Source organism: Stigmatopora nigra, chromosome 10 (genome assembly GCF_051989575.1).
Source record: "Stigmatopora nigra isolate UIUO_SnigA chromosome 10, RoL_Snig_1.1, whole genome shotgun sequence".
In the NCBI taxonomy this organism is placed as follows: Eukaryota; Metazoa; Chordata; class Actinopteri; order Syngnathiformes; family Syngnathidae; genus Stigmatopora; species Stigmatopora nigra.
In genome coordinates, this window is record NC_135517.1 from 3,418,201 (window position 1) to 3,442,286 (window position 24,086).

General features: G+C 36.1%; 1 protein-coding gene across 3 annotated transcripts; it reads left to right on the forward strand.

Moving 5' to 3' along the window:
• Positions 1-9: 9 nt before the first annotated feature.
• arhgap40 (Rho GTPase activating protein 40) lies at positions 10-23,495 on the forward strand. 3 transcript variants are annotated; one of them, XM_077726940.1, is made up of 15 exons: positions 10-143; positions 11,004-11,278; positions 12,440-12,654; positions 13,251-13,317; positions 13,890-14,008; positions 14,088-14,253; positions 15,311-15,405; positions 15,475-15,552; positions 15,842-16,001; positions 17,371-17,453; positions 19,037-19,243; positions 19,321-19,464; positions 19,984-20,135; positions 20,255-20,304; positions 21,019-23,495. In XM_077726940.1, the coding sequence occupies exons 2-15, from the start codon at positions 11,023-11,025 to the stop codon at positions 21,120-21,122; spliced, it is 1,896 nt and encodes a 631-aa protein (XP_077583066.1). In that variant the 5' UTR covers positions 10-143; positions 11,004-11,022; the 3' UTR covers positions 21,123-23,495. The 3 variants fall into 3 exon arrangements, with proteins under 3 accessions (XP_077583066.1, XP_077583064.1, XP_077583065.1); XM_077726938.1 differs by lacking the exon at positions 10-143 and adding an exon at positions 8,707-8,892; XM_077726939.1 differs by lacking the exon at positions 10-143 and adding an exon at positions 8,707-8,892 and having other exon boundaries at positions 15,314-15,405.
• The last annotated feature ends 591 nt before the right edge of the window (positions 23,496-24,086 follow it).

Below are 24,086 nucleotides of genomic sequence, written 5' to 3' on the forward strand. Positions count from 1 at the left end.
CATCCAGGGGCAACAACAAGCTCAGTTGAATCAGCTGCTCTATTTATTTATATATATTTTTTCTTTTCCTGTTTAGCAAAATCAAAATGTAACAAGACTTAAAACCTCACATGGCTGAAATGGGATCAGCACTTATTTTCCAGGTAAGAAATCTCCATATTTAATTTCGGTAGCGTGTACTATAACATTTCCGCGTTGGCGGTTGCCCACGGCAACAGGCATTTCATTTCCTCTTTGTGGTCGGCTATGGGTTGTTAAAGTAAAAGTTTCCAGACTAGTTGACAATGCTTTGGACATTAAAAGTATTTTTTATAGTACAGAACGGATGCTTCTAAAACTGGTTTCACTTCAAATTAAATAGCTTTTAAATAGTTTAAAATGTCAATTCATTTTGACCAATTTTTTGGGCGAAAAACGGAAATATAACATTTTATCACATGAAAATGTTTTGGAACATAAAATGTTGTTTTGGATGAATTTGGGATTGCAAAAAAATAGGATTTTATAAAATATAAAGCATCAAATCGACCATTTTTTTAAAATTTACGGACGCTTCTAAAACTGGTTTTACTTAAAATAAAATAGCTTTTAAATAGGTTAAAATGTCAGTTTTTCTCAACCAAAAAATGTTGCGAAAAACTGAAATATAACGTTTTATTACCACTAAAATGTTTTAAAACATAAAATGTTGTTTTGCATGAATTTTGGATTGCAAAAAAACACGATTTTATAAAACATGAAGCATTAAAATTACTTTTTTTTAATTTAAGAGTATATTAAAAACTAAAATAATGATCTTGCCTACTATAAAAACTCATAGTAAAAGGTTAAAGGTCACTTTTACTATTTTATGTATATATTTATATATAGCCAAAAAAATAGTCCAAAAAAAGTTGTAAAGTCATTGTCTATTCTTGCGTAAATTCAACTTTTGACCCCGAAACTGAAAATAAAAGTGCCTAAATAAAGCAATCAGATTGTTTAGCAAGTGCCAACGACATCAAAGTGAAAATGTTTTGTCACACTGATAATTCAAGTTTAGTCCGACTTGTTCCTTGAACAATTTGACTGTCTCGAAATGAATAAATGAGCCAACGTAAACAATTGTTGAGAACGCCCATGTTCCCGTTTTTTTAATTGGCCGGCATGTATTGTCTGTGCCACGGCGGCCCTTCCCATTTGCGTGGCTGGATTGGGCAGGTTATTTACTTCCTCCAGAAACTCCTTGTTCACATCGAAATGAATTAATTTCCGTATTCTACTGGGTGACATTGATTTTTTTTAGTCCAATTCCAATCCATTTGAACTAAGAGAGCCTTTTTGCATGGCAACGCGCTCGTAACATAAAACAAACTAATTTAAATGAACTTGGATTACAATGCAGACACACTCAAATATAAATTTAATCTAACCTTAACCTAACTTAATTCTAATTTTGTTTTCAATTTTGATACCTTTGTCCTCCCGGGTTGGCTCTATAGGCCCCGCCTCCACCCTGAGTTTCAGATGCAACCTATTGAGGGTTGTTTGCTTTTGTATTCCCTTCAAAATATTCAGAAAAATATGCATATACATGTCCTCACAATAGAATAACGCACGACCATTTGCCAACAAGAAGTAGTATATACATACTCCTCTCGTATTAGCGAGCAAGCTCCGCCATTCGCACTGACTAACGTATATCAACATTTGTCTCGTATCTTAAGATAAATATCTAAAAAATTTACTCTGATCTTAAGATAAATATTTTCTCAAAAATGTACTTGTATCTTAAGATAAATATTTTCTCAAAAATTCACTCGTATCTTAAGATAAATATTTTCTCAAAATTGTACTTGTATCTTAAGATAAATATTTTCTCAAAATTGTACTTGTATCTTAAGATAAATATTTTCTCAAAAATTTACTTGTATCTTAAGATAAATATTTTCTCAAAATTTTACTTGTATCTTAAGATAAATATTTTCTCAAAAATTTACCCGTATCTTAAGATTAATATTATCTAAAAAATGTACTCGTATCTTAAGATAAATATTATCTCAAACATTTACTCGTATCTCAAGATAAATATTCGCTCAAATTTTCACTTGATCTCAAGATAAATATTTGCTCAAAATTGTACTCTTATCTCAAGATAAATATTTGCAAAAATGTTTACTCATATCTCAAGTTAAATATTCGCTCCAAATTTTACTTGTATCTCAAGATAAATATTTGCTCAAAAATTTACTTGTATTTCAAGATAAATATTTGCCCAAAATTTTACTCGTATCTCAAATTGCTCCTATGTCGGGGCACTCTTATGTCGAGGTACCACTGTAATGATAATTATTGCTACGTAGCATATATATATATACATATCCCATTGCTTTTTAAGGTATTACTCTTGTCAAGTTTGGGTAAAAAACACAGTAAGCCCTCATCGAAAAAGTTTTAAATGCAGACTTTTCTGTTTTTGTGTTTAAATGCAGCACGAGTGAAATGCATGATGGGAAAATGTCCAGTCATGAATATAACACCACACAATCAATTTTGTCCACCACTATAATAAGCCTTGTGACTCTTATCTACGTATTGCCACACTTTCCCCACTCTAGTCCTTGACCGCGCGTGGCTAAGACGCGGGTAAGCGGGGCACGAGGCCGATCTGGCCCTCACGTGCCATAAGTAGGCGGAGTCACGCACAAAAAACGTGCCTCGACCTCCTCTGGCCGGCCTCTTAATCCGGTTTGTCAGAGGACGTGACGGAGGTCTTGGTTTTTAAGGGTTTTTGGGGCGTCTCAAGGCCTTGTTTATTAGAAAAAAACAGTATGGAATAGTAAAGAGTGAAGGAAAGTTTTAGGAGAGCTGAATCCTCGAGAGAGATTGACGTTTTTGCGCTAATCTGTTGATCGGGTTAAAGTTAAAGAGCAGGAGGTGAGGGATGGCAAGTTGCCATTGAGTTGATAGTCAGCAGGACATGTCCAACCTGTCTTCGCAAAGCCTGGTGACCTCATGACCTGATCTGATTTGTTACTATGCCGAAATCCACGTGGATGGATTGTTGAAGTTCTAAGTAAAAGGCCGGAGATTTGGGGTTTTTTGTTGTTCTGACGTCACGCTTGACGTGGTTGCAATCTGCCCGTGATTTGGTGCGTACTTCTTTTGTTTCTCCAGACTAGTGTTATTTATTTATATCCGTGAGCCCTACTTATATGGTTTGTGATATTTCTTAACAAATAGCAGTTTGTTTCAGAAGATAATCCTGGTTGGAAATCTCTTCAGGAGGTGGTCCTGATGGAGATTAGACCAATTAGGCACCAATTGGAAATTTGGATTTGAATTATTTTTCGGGAGTTTTTGGATACAGTGTCTCAAAGGACATGGCGGCCATTTTGTCTTTTCTAATCTGTCTTCCATTTGAGATGGTTACTGGGACAGAAGTTTTTATACAGTTTTATTTGGCTTCATATTTTTGCAGATTTTTTTGTAAGCAAAAAAAATGGCAAAAAAAACACTCGGGGCGATGTTGTAAATTTAAAGTTTTTTGTTAGAAACTTTGTCCTCATATTGTCGGAGATTATTTTTTGGAAGCAAAAAAAATGGCAAAAAAACACTGAGCGATGTCGTTAATTTGGAGTATTTTGTTAGAAATGTGACTTTTTTAATCTAATACAAAAAAAGCAAATGCCATTGTATAAAAAAAATTCTACTACTTAAATTTAAATTTCAAAGAGTTTTTTACTAATTCATTGGCTACCATTGTCAGCAAAATACATAAATTTTGGCTATTTTGTCATTTTCATAGAATCAGAATAGGTTAAAAATCAAAAAAAAATACATCTTTACTCTATTAAGTCATGAGCAAATAAACATAAACTCATTGGCTGCCATTCTTGGGTGTAGACGTCCAATCCATTTTGACCCAATCCAAAAAGATTGGACGCCAATGACCGGCATTGAAACATGATCACGCACTGCCAACCTGCCCAATCCAAGTGGATTTGACATCTGGAACTATCAATAATAGTAAATACGTGACTTTTTTTTGGATCTGAACTTGTTTTTAATGATTGACATCTCCAATGCAAAATCCCATTTAACTCAAATCTATTGCAGCTCAACCATTAAATATAATAAGTCATCGTGTCCCTGCTTAGAACAAACATTTCTGTTGGAGGACCCCCCCCCCCCCCCCCCCTCAAGGCCCCTCTTCTTCCTGCACCAGGATGCAACGTAGCGACGCACACCGTCCTTGTTCTAGTCGTGTTTTTTTTTTTGCGCGTCCCAGAGATTGCGAGGAAACAGCTTGGCGGCGGCGGGCGGCCGCCGCTTCCTCCAAATCGGGGGACGGGGGGTCCGCTTTAAGAGTCAGTAGGATGCCGTGGGGGAGAGCTGGATCGGTGGCCCTGTTGCTGCTCTCGGGTCGGGGGTCTGGGCGAGCCAAAGCCAGGTAGGATTATAATCTGCTACTATGACGTTAATGCAAAAAAATAGGATTTCTAGGCCTTTTTTGCACGTTTTTTTTCATGTTATTCAGTGCAAATTGCAAATATGAGAGGAGTATATATTGTATATTGGCAAGTGGTTGTGCGTTATTCTATTGTGAGGACATTTTGGGAATGTTATTATTATTATTATAACAGATAAGGCTTATAGTGGTGGACAAAATTGATTGTGTGGTGGTGTTATATTCATGATTGGCCATTTTCCCATCATGCATTTCACTCGTGCTGCATTTCAACGTGAAAACAGAAAAGTATGCATTTAAAACTTTTTAGATGAAGGCTTACTGTGTGTTTTACCCAAATTTTACAAGAGTAATACCTTATAAATTGATGGAATGTATATGATATCTAGCTATAATTATCATTACAGTAGTATCTTGACATATGAGTGACCTGACATACGAGTAATTTGTGATAAGAGTAAAATTTTGGGCAAATATTTGTCAAATTTAAATGAAGAGTATAGATGTATGTTATATTTCCTGATTGCCCCCTTTTTTAAATCAATAATTGTCATCTTTTAATAATTTTTTTCTGTTTTTAGTTCAAAAATCATTTTGTAAAATCTAAAAATATATAAATATTTTCAGTTTTACACTTTAATATTGAACATAATTAGTATAGATGTATATTACATTTCCTGATTTTCCCCCTTTTAAATCGGTAATTGTAATTTTTTAATCCATTTTTTTCTGTTTTTTAGTTCAAAAATCATCTGAAATAAACACTGTTTGAGATCTATAAAAAAACTGAATTTCAGGGCTTTTAATCCAGCTCTTTTAATCCATTTATAATTTAAAAAAATCTAAATATTATATCTAAAATGCCCCAGCCCACATGGAATCAAGTTGACGTTGTAGAATCTAAAAATATATTTTAAAAAAGCTAAAATAAACATTGTTTTAGATCTATAAAAAAAACTGAATATTCAGGGCTTTTAATCCAGTTCTTTTAATCCATTTATTAAAAAAAAATCTAAATTTTATATCTAAAATGGTCCAGCCCACATGAAATCAAGTTGACGTTAACACCAACCCGAGTCTGACAACCCTTGGCGTACGCCGTCCTCTTGTTGGTTTTGAATGAAAACCTGCAGCCATTGCGGCCCCTTGAGAACCGGTTTGAAGCAGACCCCCGTTGTAAAGTGATTCAAAGCACATTTTTGTATCAGTCTACTGATCCTTGTCAAGCAAGCCTTTCATTCTCTAAAGGTTAAGAAGCTTGTGATGAAATTCCTCCGCTGGGATTAAACCTTGCTTCGTTTTCGACACAAAACCCCCATTTTTTTTCCGTTACTGAGATTACCGTAGTTATTCATATTATTTTGTGTTATTAATGTTACCGACTCGACATTTTCAAACAGTAATCGAAAGTTTTGCAAATTAAGAAGTATTTGATCAAAAATAACATCTTATTTCCTTGTTCGGAGTTATTTTTAAGCATTTTTTTTACCTGCTTAACTGTAAAATATTTCAAAGTTTCATTGTTTAATCGGACTTTCGGTGTTAATGGCTAATGCGTCATCGGGAACGATTAACTTTTTTTTTTTTTTTTAATCAACTTCTTTATAATCCATTATGAGTACAGAGTTCCTTTTATAGTTGCCGGGCGGATTAGGGCCGAGCCCTGCCGTAATTAGCCAAAATTCCAACTAATTAATGTCTCTTGTAAAAATTTTAATAACTAAATGCAACCCCGTAAATCATCTAAAAAGAGTGTAATATATTTTAAAACTCTTGTAAATACTATATCTTAAAATGAATTATGTTTATAAACCTTAACGGCGGAGCAACATATGTAGACAAACAATGTCATGTACTTTTTATTGCTTGCATAATGCAATTATTTTTAATGCGGGACTGATGAGTTAAGTCATAAAAAAGCAGCGTAATGGCTTATAAATAAAAGACTTATTTTATGTAGTGAAGAAACTGTAATCCCTTGACGCTAATGAAGGATTTTACAGTATTTACTTTATCTTAATTGCTTTATTTAGGCATGTTGTAGCATTTTTTTAATGATTCAGAAAGAAGAAAATCAACAAATTGTGGTTACTGAACTTGATTAAGATTGTGGAGACATTTTTTTAAATCAGAAATCGTTTTTTATGTATCTTTTAGTGATTTTCAAAATAATGTTTAACTTATTTTAATGGCTTTCAAATTAACGTCTAACTCACTTCAAGTGGTTTTCAAAATAATGTTTAACTCATTTTTAGTGGTTTTCAAAATAATGTCCAACTTATTTTAGTGGTTTTCAAAATAAAGTCCAACTTATTTTAGTGGTTTTCAAAATGAAGTCCAACTTATTTTAGTGGTTTTCAAAATAATGTCAAATTATTTTACTGGTCTTAAAAATAATATCCATCTCATTTTAGTGGTTTTCAAAATCAAGTCCAAGTCATTTTTAATGGTTTTCAAAATAATGTCCAACTCATTTTTAGTGGTTTTCAAAATAATGTCCAACTCATTTTTAGTGGTTTTCAAAATAATTTGCATCTCATTTTAACGGTTTTCAAAATAATATCCAACTCATTTTAGTGGTTTTCAAAATAATATCCATCTCTTTGTAGTTGTTTTCAAAATAATGTCAACTCATTTTTAGCGATTTTCAAAATAATGTCCAACTCATTTTAACGATTTTCAAAATAATGTGCAACTCAATTTTAGCGATTTTAAAAATAACGTCCAACTCATTTTAGCGATTTTCAAAATAACGTCCAACTCATTTTAGCGATTTTCAAAACAATGTCCAACTCATTTTTAGTGGTTCTTCACAATAATGTCCAACTCATTTTTAGTGTTTTTTCAAAATAATGTCCAACTCAACCAATCAGAAGGAGCGTTGTATTTGCCAAATAAAAAGGCCAGACAGACTGAAAGCGAGAGGTCTTGTTCACACGTGCCAATGTTGACAGACCTGTTGTGCTTGAGCGACAAGCCAAACATTTTCAGCCTTCTTGTTGCCTGCCACGCCCCTTTTTCCAAGTCACACAAACTGTCCTGTCCGGTATGTGTGGAAGAAAGTTCTTTTAACAAATGACGAGCTTGTTTCAAAGAAAGTTCTTGTTTTTCTACAAATTAGGCCACTTTTTCTATCCAAATGTGAAGAAACAACCTTCACACTATGATTAATTTAGACTCGGTCTTGATTTTTGAACAGTGATCATTGATTAGAGTGTGAAGAAAGTCGTCTACCCAAAGTAAAGAAAGCATGTGCCTTGACTTTGGGCTTTTAAAAATAAACTGTAATTTATCTTTCAATTGATTCTTCATCAAAAGAATGATGCGTACAAAATTGGAGAATATTTACGTTTTTTCTACCCTTAAAAAGTAAAAGAATGTTTTTTTATTAGAAAATAATTTGAAAATATTTGGCGTTTCCCCTTTAGTAAAATAAGGATTTTTATGTAAAATTGGCTTTTAATGAATTAAATAAATATATTAATCTGTTTAAAGAGTAAAAATAACATCATAAAAATTTAGGATAAAAATGGATTTTTGTACTGAAAAGTCAAAATAAAATAAGGATACTGTAGTCTTTTCAAATCACAATATATCACGAATAAACATAAATACATTTTTTTGTACTAAAAATTTTAAATTAAATAAAAATAATGTAATGAAAATAATACACATTGACATTATTAAAAAATAGACAGTATTTTTTTATATCACACTATCGTGAATAAACATAAATAAATGAAAAATACATAATGTAACAAAATACTTATTTGTATTTAAAAAAATGAATTAATTAAGTTATTAAGAGTCTTACAGAAGACACGATAGTATTTTTACCTCAATTGTAATAACGCATTGATTATTTTTTTTAATCCTTTCACATTATCTATTAACCCATTACTTCCCAGATAGCCTTCCCTAGAAAACCCCAAAAATAACTTGGACACCCCCACTCTATCTTATAATAAATCCCTCCCCCAAAGTTAACTCTTTCCCCCCCAAAAAACCCACCAATCCTAAACCCCTGACCCCAAAATCAAAACTTTTACTCCAACACTCCGTAAAAGGCCACATTAGTTTTTTTGTTTCCAATTCAAGCGACAGGTAATGCCTTGCATTTGAAGGTGTGGCCCCTCCCCCAAAGGCGTGGCTCCTCCCCCTCAAAGGTATGGCCCCTCCCCCCAGCACATTTTGGCCCGACTCCCGCACTCAAAACCAGCGAAGCTTAGCCGCCACTTTCTGTTGAGGAAGGCCATTCGCGTTTGAGCTAGCCACCTCCATCCACAACCGGATTTTATTTTGGCGAACATGGGAGGACGGGAGGAGGTCAGAGCCATGGGGCCCGCTATTTTGCCCACCTGGACCAATATGAGACTAGGTCCGACACGGAAACCTGTGAGGATCAAAAAATTCAAGGCGTCTTCACGTAAGAAGATCATCAGGTAGGCCAAAAAATCAACAAATTTTGCAGTAAAAAAGAAGTTAAACTTTTACTTTTTAAGGCCTGCGTTCATTCTTTTATACACAGATTATATATATATTTTTTTAAATGAGTTTATTTTGGCGGTATCCAATTGTAATATTAACATATTTTGCGATAGGCAGTTTAAAATTTGTATTTTTAAGTCAAATAAATGATGTGAAATATAATACATTTATTAAATAGTGATGAGTGGACATATTTAAACACAATTTTAAAATAATTTGTATATTTAAATAAAATAAATGATGTGAAATAACATAAATGTATTAACTAGTGATGAGTGGACATGTTTAAACAACATTTTGAAAAAAATGTGTATTTTTAAGTAAAATAAATGATGTGAAATAAAATAAATGTATTAACTAGTGATAAGTAAACATATTTAAATATTTTAAAAAAAAACAGGAGGTATATATATAAAATAAATTATATAAAATAATTAAAAATATTTTTAAAAATTAAACAAATTGAAAAAAAGAAGAATAAGAGTATATTTTCTTGTTTTATAGATCTTTTATGGCCTCACAAAGTTGGCATTTAGTGGTTTACATAAGACAATTATCTCCCATATATCTGTTTACATTTTTTAACTTAGCTGTCATTGAATTGGTTAGCGGAGTAGTTAGACGTACTAACGAGGGTTCAAAACCTTGGGGGTTGCATGTTCTCACCCGGGCTTGGGTGGGTTTTCTCCGGGTACTCCGTTTTTTGGCCTATATTCCAAAAAACGTGTGCTAGGCTAGCTAGTCGAATGCTAAAAGTTGTCCTTTGGAAGTGATGTTTGTCTCAGTGCTCTGCCATTGGCTGACGTTCGCTGGGTAGGCTGTAGCACCCCCTGTGAACGTTGTGGGGGGGGAAATGGAATATGAACAAAGTGCCATTTAAGTGATAAATGTCCAATTTGTGGACAGATATTGTGCAAAAGACGAAAGAGTGATTTGACACCCGAATTTCTTGCTAGTTTGGCATAGTTTACTGCTTTGTTTTGATAGAAAATTGCGATCGTGACTGGACCATTTGTAATTGGCTAACCAGTTTGTCATTTTTGGAATGTGACTGAGTCACTCATGTATGCTTGGAGTGGTTCTGTGAGTCACATTTTTTTTTGAGTGACATATTTTCATGTTTAAAGGTTGCATTTGTTAAGCTTTTTGGGGGAAACCAATGCTTCGCGTTGCTTTAAAAGCTGTCTATTTAGTAGGTTTTTTGGTGGAAAATGGTGGTGGCAAATGTGAATTATTGCTTGATTTTTTTTTTAATTTTGTGGTCTGTAAAACTGTATTCAAAAAGTACTGCGCTTTCATAATAATCCATGTCTATGCGACTACTATGTGCAATCATATAATACATTTTCAAATTTGAATATATTAAATAACCAATCAAAAACTAAGAATATTTTCTGTAAAATATCAATTTTTGGGTTGACTATTTACTTTTTACTTTAATTCAAATAACAATTATTTCAACTGATACTTAAAACCTTTCACTTTGGTGACAAAATTAAATTACTTTTTTATCCAAACATGTTTTTTTAAATAAAAACACAATTCCAACCCCCCAAAATATAATAAAACAAAACCACCACCATTAAAATAAAAAAACATATTTTCCTACCCCCATTAATCTTGCCATTGACAATAACCAACAATTCCTTTAACCTTTTCTGAAGCGCTCACAGGGGGTGCTTGAGCCTATCCCACCTACCCACCATGACACTAAACCCCCTGAATTGCCTTTCAACCAATCCCCTTCCCTTTCAAACCCAATTCCCCAAATACATTCATCAAAAATCAAATCCACCATTTTTCCCACATCCACACCCCATCCTTATAGCGACACCTAGCGGCCACTCAACCCATTACAAGCACATTTGTCAGGGACAATAGCACTCCCCTCCTCCCTCCCTCTCTCTTCTTCTCTCTCGTCTCTTTTGTCTCTCCATCCCTTCGCCGGCACCTCGCTGGATCTCCCACCACGTTTTTGGACCCCCCACTCCCCCAATGGTCGGCGTCTTCCTTTTGTTTGTATGCACGCCTGTGATTTTTTCCCGTGTGTGTATGCGTGTGCCAGAGACCCCAGCCCCACCGAGATGAGCGCCGAGCCTTGGGCCAGCCCGCAGGACCAGGCCACCATCACCACCACCACCGCAGCCGCCGCTGCTGCTGTTGTTGTCGGCGCCGCTGAGCATCCTGGTGGTGTCTCCACGACGCTGCCCTCCTCGCTGGACCAGGAACGGCATCCCGACCAATTGTGCGTGGAATCCTTTTGGACAGAGTTGGAAACCATCAAACAGGGCGGCGACTTCGCCGAAGACAGCGCCCGCCGCGATTCCAGGCAATCGGACGGTAAACAAACGCCGTTTTTGCCTTTCCGCTGCTTTCTCCATATCAGGTTTCGGAGGAGAGTGCATTGCCATGACGACACACGCCCAGTGGAAGGAGGGGGGTGGGGGGGGTGTGGAGGGGGGGGGGGGGTTCTTATTTAAGTGCGACCCGGGATTTAAACGACCTTAGATCAGGACCCTATTGATGTTATGTTAAATAGTCTTTTTTTAAATGTGGAAAATAAGATTGACATCCGGCTTTGTGATGGTACATGCCGTTGTGGTCATGTGACTTCCTTTGTGTAAAAAGCTTGGAAGGGCTATGCCGCTTTTCGGCCAATCGAATGCTTTTATTGTCGGTATGCAAGGTATAATGAGATTTCAAGCTTCACTAATGTGAGTTAAAGGAACAGAAAGGATTTTTAATGTTGTTGAGGATGATGGATGTTTTAATGGACGACTCGCATTGATGGTGAAATCTCATCTCATTTTATGAACTGCTTTATCCTTATTAGGGGGGGTGCTGGAGCCTATCCCAGGTAACTTTGAGACAAACAACCAATCATTTTGAAACAAAGGCCAATTTAGAGTGTCCAATCAGTCTAACATGCGTATTTTTTGAATGTGGGAGGAAACTGGAGTACCCAGAGAAAACCCACTCAGAACATGCTAACTCAACACCTGGATTTGAACCCAGATCCCGCCACTGTGGACCAATGCGCTAAACACTCATCCACCGGGCCGTCCTTATGGCAAGATCCACCTAAAATGTTAGAATTAAGACTGAAACTAAAGAAATAGTAACAAAAACCTGTAACTGATTAAATGTTACTTCATAAACTAGTAGTTAATCTTAAAATGAATAGTTTAGTGACATTTGCCATATAGAAACTTTTAAATGTGAACAATTACAACACTAAAATGAAGAAAACTTTCATTCTGTTTGGATTCCTTCAATAGTATTTCATGTTATTATGGATTTTCATATTTTTAATAATTCATAGCGGGGAAAAAATAGCAAAGTAGTGAATTTGCGGTAAGTGAAGAAGAAAACACACTTAATTCCCTGTCAATATGGATCGGAAGTTTATTATCGTCACTCTACTAACAAAACCTCACTTGTACTGTAAACTTAGAAGTTTTAGATCAATTGTGAAAGTATTTTTTGTGTTTTTTGTTTCAGAAGGGGAGCAAGAGGAGCAGTGGCTCCTGGAAGTGGGTCTTTCCAACCTGATCAACGAGGACATCGAAGATGGCGACAACACCTTGCTTCTATCCACGCTGACTCGGACTCAGGCCGAAGCGGTCCAACGCAGGGTGGACACTTACACCACTTTCCATCGCAAGAGGAACAAACAACGCCACGTTCGTGAAGTTTTTGAAACCATCGTCCGTCTGGTGAGCCTCACATAAGTCTCATTTTAACAATACATACCTGTCAACTTATACATTTTTTTTCATTATTTCAAATTATGTATGCAGTATAACAACTTGGTATGGGATTATTGTTATTTTTTTTTCCAAGTACGTTTTTTTGTTGTAAAATCGGATCTGGTTTTTATCCATTTCGGCTCTAATCTGGATCACTTCTGCCTTTTCACTATATACATATAGTCTGTCAGCAAGCAATGTACGCAAATAGTCAATCTGTAAGAGTCATACAACAATATCTACACAATCTTGAATTTAGTGGATACTGATTGGGCACCCAGTCCATTTTGGAGTAAATTTTAGACTTTTAAAGGCGCAGTATTTGAGTAGATATTAGATTAGATTAGTTAAAATAACTTTATTCATCCCGTATTCGGGAAATTTCATTGTAACAGTAGCAAGAGGGTGAGAATACAGACACAGCAAATGACATTGTAGACATTTTTTTACATTTTATATTGAATTTGCGCAAATCACATTCACTCTTAATTAATACATAAAATTCCTGAAATGGGGTTAAAATATGTTGGCAGTTGTGTCATAATTTTCATTTTTCCCGACAGGATTTGTCTGATTCTCAGCATAGTGAAGACCTGGCCCAGAACAGTATGACTTCAGTCTCCAAATCAGGTGAGACAGCTTGACAAAATCAAAGTATAGTAGTAACTACGACTTCCTCCTTGACCCATACGACCTTTGACCTCACAACCCCCAAATTGAATCAATGCTTCCCTTTCTTATGACACTTCTAATCTGTAAATTTGAGGATAATCCCTTCATTTGTTCATGAAGCCATTTGCAGTGCAGTGGTGTTTTACAGCCCCTCCATCTTTTTTTTAATGACATTTTAATATTTCTTAATACATTCCTTTTTTACTTTGTACTTTATACTTTTGACTTTAATGATAAGTGATGAGTATGTTAATACTTTAGTCCTTTTTTCTGTTTATATTTCATATGTACTGTTAACCGATGCACTTTTTTATTTGTATCCTATCTTGTGCTGACCCCGCCCATCTGTCAAATTTTTAAAGTCAATTTTTGCCCATTCCTGCTCTAGTAATCAGTAATTTTTTTCGACTGGCTTTGAAATTTGCCCTAAAAATGACATTCCATTCAGTTCCAAGTAGTTTTAAAATGACAATTTCACTAATTGAAAGCTCTTTGAAATCAAGCCCCCAAACTTGTATTTTCTGAACCAGCTCCCGAAGAGGAGATCTTCATCACCGACGTGGCTTACTGCGAACAGGCTCGCATCCTAAAACAGTCCAACGCCACCGGAAACAGTATCCAGCGAAGGAGGGAGGACGGCACCCTGCCTGTATGTATGCATTTATTTCATTCTTTGACCTTGCCACCACATTTCTCGGCCATTAAAGTTTTTGCATGTGTTTTTCTAGCGGGTGGTTTGCCCCAAATGCCGTTTGGGAGTCACTCGAATCCAAGACCTGTCTCATTCCGACATGAAGAAGGTTCGCCAGTACGCCCTCATCGAAATGACAGCGCTGTGCGACCATTTTGGGCTGGAGCTCAAACGCCAGAAGATGGCCAAGAGGAAAATGCCAGGTACGGAGTTGAGCCACTTTATCGACTATGTCTTCCACAATGATACTCCGTTTACATAACGTACTTTATTTTTTTATCAGCGTGCCAGTCAAGTTAGAATGTGGCTCTTCAGCTTCTAAATTCAATGCTAATGATCCTTAATTGCGCATAAACAATTCATAACAATATGCAAACTAGATGCAGTTGAAAAACAAAAAGTAATGAATTGAATTGAATGAATTTATTGTGATTGTACAAGTTAATGAGGTTTAAAGCCTCACCAAAAAGTGTACAATAACAACAACAACAAACAAACAGACAAATAATATGTAATAACAATAACGAAGAAATAAGTAATGCATAAATAAATAAGTAGTCAATATTATAAATAAGTAGGCAATTGCACTAATAAAAACAATAAAAAACAAACAAACTGAGAAATAATAGTAAATAAATAATCAATAAGTAATAATAGTAATTACATATCAGTAAATAATAATAGTTAATAGTCAATCAATAATAATAGCTAATAAATAATAATAGTTAATAGTCAGTCAACAATAATAGCTAATAAATGATAATAGTAAATAAATAATCAATAAATAATAACAAATACATAAATAATAAATAATAATAGTAGATACATAATCAGTAAAGAATAATAGTAAATACTAAATCAATAAATAATAATAGTAAATACATAAGTAGTCAACATAGATAAGTACTAGTCAAAAGGTATAATTTGGTGAATGAGTGGTTAGCGCAACAGCCTTGTAGTTCTGGGGTCAAGGGTTCAAATCCCAGGTCAGTTGTCACTGTGTGGAATTTCCAATTTCTTCTCGGACTTGCGTGGGTTTTCTCTGGGTACTCCGGTTTCATCCCAAAAACATGCTAGGCTAGCTGGCTCTAAATGGCTCCTATCTTTGATTGGTTGTCAGTCTCTATGCCATGTGATTGGCTGTCCACCCATTCAAAGTGTCCGTAGTTAGCTGGGAGATGCTCCAGCACCCCCTGCGGCCTGTGTGAGGATAAGTGTTTCAGGAAATGAATGAATCTAAGGTATGTTTTCTTTTTCAAGCAGATAGTTCATTGTTTGGCGTGCCACTGTCCACCCTGCTGGAAAATGATCAAAAATTGAACCCTGCAACCACCACTCCTCTCCTCCTCCAGAAGGTATTTCCAATATTTCCCAAAAATGACATTTCACTGAAGCTAAATTGTCTTCTCTTGCGTTTCTGTCAGCTTTTGAACTTCTTGGAAGAGAATGGCGTTCATTCCGAAGGTATCTTGCGGGTTCCTGGATCTCTATCCAGAATCAAGGTACTTCATTCAAATCAAAGACATTTTATTTTACTTTTTATAGTACTTTCCTCACGTCATTAACTGCCTTTGACATACATAGATGTCCTTCTAACACAATTAGCATCCTTGCTAACATTAGCATTTAACATTTACATATGGGCCCATATATAAAAATGTCATTAAAAGATAACATTCACTTGCATTGGCTTTTTCACTGCGACATTAGTAACTGGCAGCCATCTTGGTAAGGGGGACTATACAAGGAAAATACATCTAAAGGGTACATATGTGTTTTTTTTGTACATAGTCGTTGCAGCAGGAGTTGGAGGCCGACTTTTACGCGGGTCGTTTCAAATGGGACGAAGTGCGACCCAACGACGCCGCCACGGTTCTCAAGAAATTCATCCGAGATCTTCCGTCTCCTCTGCTTACCGCCGAATACCTCAACACTTTTAGCGCTGTCAGAGGTCAGAACAAAACACACAAAAGGCGCATTGACATTTAGCAGTTTTTTCATTTTAATAACATTCTGATTAATGGCTTGGTGCTAGCTAATAAACCACGCGTGTGAGGGCGGATATAAGACGACAAAGCTAAATGACCCCCCGTCAATAACCCCATCTATCTTGGGACATCCCATTACTCTTCCACAAACACACAGGAAATGAGCGGGTGTTGTTTTGTGTGTGTTTTATTGGCGTTTGTTCCTTTTCGACCTCGTACTCGCAACAAGAAAAGACAACCTCTGCCCGTTTCATAATTATTTACCGACAAGCAAAAGTGGGTGTTCATTTGAATATTAGTGGGTGTGTTTCAGTTAAAAATGACTTTCCATAGAACAATTTGTGTACTGTTAATTAACTTGATTTGGCAATTAGGCCTTGGGAAAACAATAAGCAGAAGCCACTTCCTTGTCCTTCGCATGCTACTTGAACTCAGCAATGAAGTAAAATTTAAAATGTATCATCTTTAAACTGAAGTTAAAAAAAACACACAAAAAATATATATATACATACATACACATATATACATACATATATTTGTATATACATACATACATTTATATATATACACATATATACACATATATACACATATATACACATATATACATACATATATTTATATATATACATACATACATTTATATATATACACATATATACACATATATACATACATATATTTATATATATACATACATACATTTATATATATACACATATATACACATATATACACGTATATACACATTTATACACATTTATACACATATATACACACATATATACACATATATACACACAGATATACACATATACACACAAATATACACACATATACACACATACACATATGTACACACATATACACACATACACATATATACACACATATACACATATACACACATACACACATATATACACACATATACACATTCATACACACATATATACACACATATACACATTTATACACATATATACACACATATACACATATATACATACATATACACACATATACACATATATACACACAAATATACACACATACACACATATACACATATATACACACAAATATACACACATACACACAAATATACACACATATACACACATATACACACATATACACATATAACTGAAGTTCAAAACAAAAAAAATATTATTATTATTATTAAATAGGGATGATCCTACTTTGCGGTTTATCGTTTATTATGGCCTTGTCTCGTCTACATTAACCTTGTTAATTGAGGGATTACTGTACTAGTAGGATCAAGATATGACAGTTTTCAAGCTGCTAAGCTTTATTTTGTGCTTCTTCCAGACATCACGGAGCTCAAGCAGAAACTCCACATGTTAAACCTACTTATCCTCTTGCTACCTGAACCCAACAGGAATACTCTGAAGGTACACAAACATGCACTTATCTCCATTTGTGTGGGTTTTATTTGTAGTATTTTGGTAACGAGACCTAGCAGGCTTTCCCGGCAGACCACCTCCTCCTCCTGATTCCAAACGGTTGCCTAGCAACGTGAGCTTGAATCATAGCAAACCGTAAATTGTGTGGTTGCACTTGAGTTTAGCGCCCGTTACACAAACAAGGCGGCTAAGCTTTTAGCGGTGAAAGTGGGTGGAGCGCCCTCGGCTTTTTGTCTGCACTGGCAAAGGCTGGTCCGGGCTTTTATGATGCAAATGGGAGAGCGTGGGGTGAGCAACTTTCGCTTTCAACCAAAATATATGCTTTTAGAGGCAAATGTGTGAAGTGGTTTGGACATTAGAGGATCAAATGAGGAGTGTGTGATCCACCTGCAAGTACTCGAGTAGATGCCCTTAATATGACTGCTGTTTTGTACAAAAAAATATTGGCTTTTTTTGTGTGGGTAAACTCTGATTGGGCAGTTTATTTTGGAGAAAAAACAGTAACTTACTGACAGTGTTAGACGTCCAATTGATTTTGAATTGAATGCTTTTAGGCAAGTGTATTGAGATTTGAAGTACACACATGAATTATTCATTAGGAAATAAGTAGTCAACATGAAATGGGAAGCTGTACTATGTTCAGGAAAGGTATTAATTATTGAAACTGATAGAAACGCAAATCCAAGTCTTGTGGTGGATCATATGAGTGAAAGTATATTTTTTTAATGTTTTTTTTAGAAATACAGTAATCCCTCGAATATTGCAGCTTCATAACATCGCAGATTTTTTCTGGGAGATTTTTTTGTAGTTACTACTAGAACTTAGCCCTGAAGTAATAAAAAATATGAATTTTCTTTTATATTTGTAACACTACTACATGGTTTTTCATTTATTGCGGCCATAACCAGTCTCCATTAACCGCGATAATTGAGGGATTACTGTACTAATACTAACAATCATACAAAAAGCCCACTTTTTTAAACTACTAATTAAAAAACAACAACTGAATCAATTGAATGCAATAGCAGAGAACAAAAAACTCAATTCAAAGTATTAATTACATCTACAAAAGTAGCTAACACACAAAAAAAAACTATTCAAACAAGGCCCCAAAACTCATTTATTATTAACAGCATCACCCTGCATTCTATAAAAAAATATTCTTCGATTTTCAACCTTTCCCATGATAACCAAATTTTATATACATAACTCCTGAATGTTTATAAATGCAACAATCAAATTGAAGAAAAATATTATTAATAATAATAATAATAATGGTAATAATAATCAGACATATGCTTTGTCATCATCATTTTCTCAACAAAATCCTAATTATCATCATACCCAGAAACTGCGTTTGACAAAATTGGTAATAGCATAGGGCGCCGCCATTTTGGATCACATCGCAATCAAAATTTCTCCAAAAAAATTCTTCTATAAACCAAAATTATGGGGGTTGTAAAAAACAACAACAACAACAATAATAAAAAAAAAATCTGCTTTCTCCTTAAAGTGTTTTCTTTAACAACATGGCTAATATACAATTGTATTCATTTTTTTTTTTTGTTCAGGCACTTTTGGAGTTCCTCAACAAGGTGGTAAACCACGAAAAGTGGAACAGGATGAACCTGTGGGCCGTGGCCACCATTATGGCTCCTAACCTGTTCCTCCATAAGACCGTCGCCGGTAGGTTGACCGAGGGGGCTGAAAAATGGCAGGTCCAGAAGGCCGCCGACGTCATGAGGCTCCTCATCCGCTACCAAGACCTGCTTTGGACGGTAAGTAAAAGATGGATGCCTTTGTTTGTCTTGCGTGAGATGAGGAACGCTGACGTATTTTCACTTTCTGCCTGCAGATTCCAAATTTTCTCATGAAGCAAGTGCGAAAGATCAACGAGAATCACAACCGGCGCTACCAGTTTTACGATCGCCGCTTTAAAAACCTGCTGAGGAGGATACATGCCGACAACAAGGAAAAACCTGAGAAAAATGTTTCGGAGGTCAGTTTTTAGCAAATTTTGGAAGCAATGGTTACATGGTAAACTGGTTCAGTTTATTTTAACATATTTAATGTAGCGTATTTTCAGGACTATAAGGCGCACTGTCAATGAATGACCTTTTAAATTTTTTTTCCATATATAAGGCGCACTGGATTATAAGGCGCATTTTGTCTATTTTGGAGAAAATTTAAGACTTTTAAGTGCGCCTTATAGTCGTGAAAATACGGTTTGTATATTTTGAATACCGATTCCACTGATGTTGAGACTATAATGTACAATAATAATATACTTATTACCGTATTTTCACGACTATAAGGCGCACTTAAAAGTTACTTACAGATTACACTTAAAAATTTTCTCCAAAATAGACAAGGCGTCTTATAATCCAGTATCCAGTGTTATAATCCATTTTTTTTAAGTAAATATAATGTTAAATGTCATTTCTTAGTTTTTTCAGTTCATTTTTGGTACCTGTGGATCTGGAAAATGAACAAAAAACATGTTTTCTTGATTCTGCAGACACGCCATGCGGTGAAGATCCAAATGGGCGATCGGGTGAGTGGGACCATGGACTTCAAGGTCAACAAAGACTCGCGAGCATCTGACCTGCTGACCCAGTTTGAAAAGCAGTTCATCTGCAGCCCTGACATTGGGAAGGACCTACAGAGAAGGTATATAAGTTCGGCAATAATGTTGAAACCTATTTTTGTCCAGGTTCTGGTGATATTTTGATGAAAAATAGTGACTTAGCTTGACAAATGTGGTGTTTTTTGTTTTTTTTATCTTCAAGGAATGGCTCCATGTCCTCCTGCGAACTGTACGAAGTGGGGGGGAACATTGGTAAGATTTTTTTTTATTACTTCTCTTTTTTTTGTGAGGCTTGATGGAAAAATTGTATTTTTGCCATTTGGCCACTTGAGGGCGCAAGGACACTCGTGATGATGGCTAAGATAGATATGGTTTTATTAATATTCTGTATTGGAATGCGTGCAAGCATCGTACAACGTGTGGCTTATTTTTTGTAATATTTTGACTTTTTACCCCTATTATTACTCCAATATCATAAATATTCTAACGCATGACATTACTTTTGTAATATTAAAAATGTTTCGCCCTCCAATACCGTAATATTACAACACGTGACATTATTTACGACTTTTTTGTGACATTTTCCAGTCCTGTATTTTTTTACCATAAATATTCTAACATATGACATTACTTTTTTAATATTACGAATTTTTCCCTAATATTACCCCTCCAATACCGTAACATTCCAACATGTAACATTATTTTTGTAATATTACGACTTTTTTGTGACAATTTCCAGTCTTATATATTTTTTACCATAAATATTCTAACATGTGACATAACTTTTGTAATATTATAATTTTTCCCCTAATATTACCCTTCCAATACCGTAATATTCCAACACATGACATTATTTTTGTGAAATTACAACTATTTTGTGATATTTTCCAGTCCTGTATTTTTTCCCCTATTTCTCTGCCATACCAAAATAAATAAAAAAACATATCTTTTTTTTTCCACTTTTAGGCGAGCGCCGCCTTGACTGGGACACGCACCTGCTAGATTTATACAACAGCAACTCAGGAGGCGAATGGGTCCTCAAAATGAAACCCAAAGTCAAGCAAATGTGAAAAGACGCATTGGAAAAAGCTGAAGAAGGAGGAGGAGTCAACTGGCATTTCACGGTGGGCTGAGTGAGAGCAACAAGGCAAAAGCATCCAGATGGAGAACAAACGGACCAACGAACAAACAGACGAGCAATTTGCCTTTAGCAAAAAAAAAAAAAAAAAAAAAAGAAACCATCACACTGCTCACAAAAAGAAAGAAAAACCACAACACTGCCCCCCAAAAATGAAAAAATCCTCCTTTTCTGCATCCATCCTCTCCATCAACCTCCTCCTTCCTCGGTCGTGACTCATTACTTCCCTCTGAAGGACCTGCTGGTCCATTGAAAGCAAAAGGAAGCAAAAGAGAGAAGAAAAAAAAACGAGAGAGTGATCTCCGGGCAGTTTTTTGGTGCGCCATCTTTTCTCTCCAGCAATCATCGCCGCTGGAGAGCGAGCAGATGGGTCCTCCAAGCACCTCTGGCGATACCCCAGCGCCCCACGCCCCCTTTTTTAGTCCCTCCACTCCCCCTCCCCATCATCATGCAACCACAGGAGTAGAAATTCATCACACACACACCAGGGTTCAGTCAGTGCCTTGCTCAAGGGGATGCACTACTGTGTTTTTGTGGCTTTTTTTCCTGGCATATCTTTGGACCCCTTTTTTTTGGTCCGTTGCACTAAAACAAGACACTTCCCAAGGGCTGGTTCACTTTTTATTTCCTGGAATTTAGTTTTTTTTTTGGCTTATTTTTGACCAAAATGGCCACACAGTGCCTGCAGTTCAATTTTTGGAGATTCCCAAAAAGGGGAAAAATACTCCTGACAATACTAGTTTGATGTAATATAGTTTTTTTATGATTCAATTTGATTCTAGAGACTTGATTTAATGTTTTTTTTTAACATAATGGGTTAGGTTTGCTCTAGAGTCATTTGGACATTTTTTTACAGTTTTTTGCTGACTTTTGAATGAAAACAACAACAAAAAAGCATATCTTAAAGAAGACAATGTGTTAAAGTTGATTTAAATGGATTGGAAGGCAACCATTTTGAATTCAGGAACAATTTTTGGACTTTTTAAAAGGCAAAACTGATTTTTCAAAAATGCCAGAATACTGGACTAGGATCAAATCCTCTTGTGGGTCTCATACTAAGGCCTTAAAGTCATTTTTTTATTGTCCCACTACAAATATTGACCATTTTACAAAAAAAGGCCCACAGAAGAAGCTTTAGTTCAACATCCTCTCAGTTTAAGGGTTTCAGTTGATGAATATGAGACCATTAATAGCAGAAGAATAACTGATGGGCGATAAACCCCATCGAAAAGTTTTAATTGGACATCAATGGCGTTGAAAGAGTTCCAACAAAGACAACATGCTTGACATTTGGTCTAAGAAACCAAACTTTTTGACTGTCCTGAGCATTTCGTCTCTTTCCGACCTCCCTTTTTGACTTCTGCGTATGACCTTTAACCCCCCAAAAAACAACAAAGACCCCCATGCACTGATTCCTATCTCCTTATCAAAGACCCCCAACACTCTCGGGCTTTATCAAGAACCTGAATGGACTTCCTAACCGTGTATCGAAGGGCATTTTCAAATCGAACGGTGTCATTTCAAGGACACACGGTGAAGCTGGTCTTCATTTTGTTTTTTTAAAGGGGCGGGACTATTATGGGATGTTATTTATATGAATGTCAAAGTGTTTCGTGACGCCGTTGTTCATTAGCTTCATTTTATTTCCCGCGAAAACGAGTACCGGCCGCCATTTCGTGACGCCGCCGCCGCCATTTTGTAACGGGCGCCATCTATCATCACCCCCCGACTCGCCATCTCGCTGTCATCTAGCCCGTAATGGAGCGTGATGGCTGCCGGGCGCCGTCCTCGCCGTTGCCGATAAAGGAGAAGCTAATAAATGGATGTTGTAAATTCAGGAATCCGTGACGGGAACGCGCGCACGCGCCGCCGTCGTGTGCGTGCATGTGTGTGATGAGCTTCATCATGGCGACACAGTTGAGCGAGCGCGTACAAAGGCGAGCTGATGGAGCGGCCTTCTGCCGACAATCAGGGAGAAGTAGGTCACCTCCGAGGCGGAAATGGCGTCCCAAGGGGCCTCGGACCGGGGTCGACTTGCGTCACGCCCTCTCACGCCACGCTTACGGCGTTCTTTACTTCACGGTCATACTCCCAAAGACGCCAATAGACGTCCAAAAACGTTCAAAATGGGTGACACAAACGGTTTTTGGATGTCTATTGTGAAGGAAATGCGTCCTAAATTTAGCGCCGCCTTTTTTATGTGAATATGTCAATATATGCTGTACTAGTATTTATGTTATGAGTGTTTGGAATACAAAAAGAAGCCGTTAGATTCTGTTTTTGGGTCAATAAATGGGAATCTTGACGCGACGCGTGATGTATTATTTCAATATGGCCCTAACGGGGAGATGGAATCAGCCGGGGAGAAAGCATTCGTCAAGCGCATCTGGACTTCGGGCGTCGAGGTTGAACTGACGGCTTTCTAATCAATACTGAGATGATGCATGTGTGTATGAGGGTGTCTGGATTAATCATAGTCAAATGCTGAAAAAGATAATGCAGTTTTTCCAGGGTATCTTCATATATAGCATGCTAATGTATTGCTGCATTCCGTTTTATAACTCTACTCATTTTAAGAAATGAGATTTATGTAAAAGATGGTTGCTAAAAGTTTTAGCATGCTAATACCAATTTTCTTAGACTTGTCATAATGCTAAAAAACAATGTTTAAACCCCAGAAACATGACACAGATGAGCTAACATGCTAAAGCATTTTGTGATATCAGTTATATTGAATTGAATGTTTTATTGTCATTATACAAGTATAATGACATTTAAAGCTTTCAACACTTATATGTAGTCCAAATACACGTACATACATATACATACACACGCCAAAAGACTACAATACACATAGGCAGGGTGTGTCTTAATGACGTCATCATCAGCATCTGAT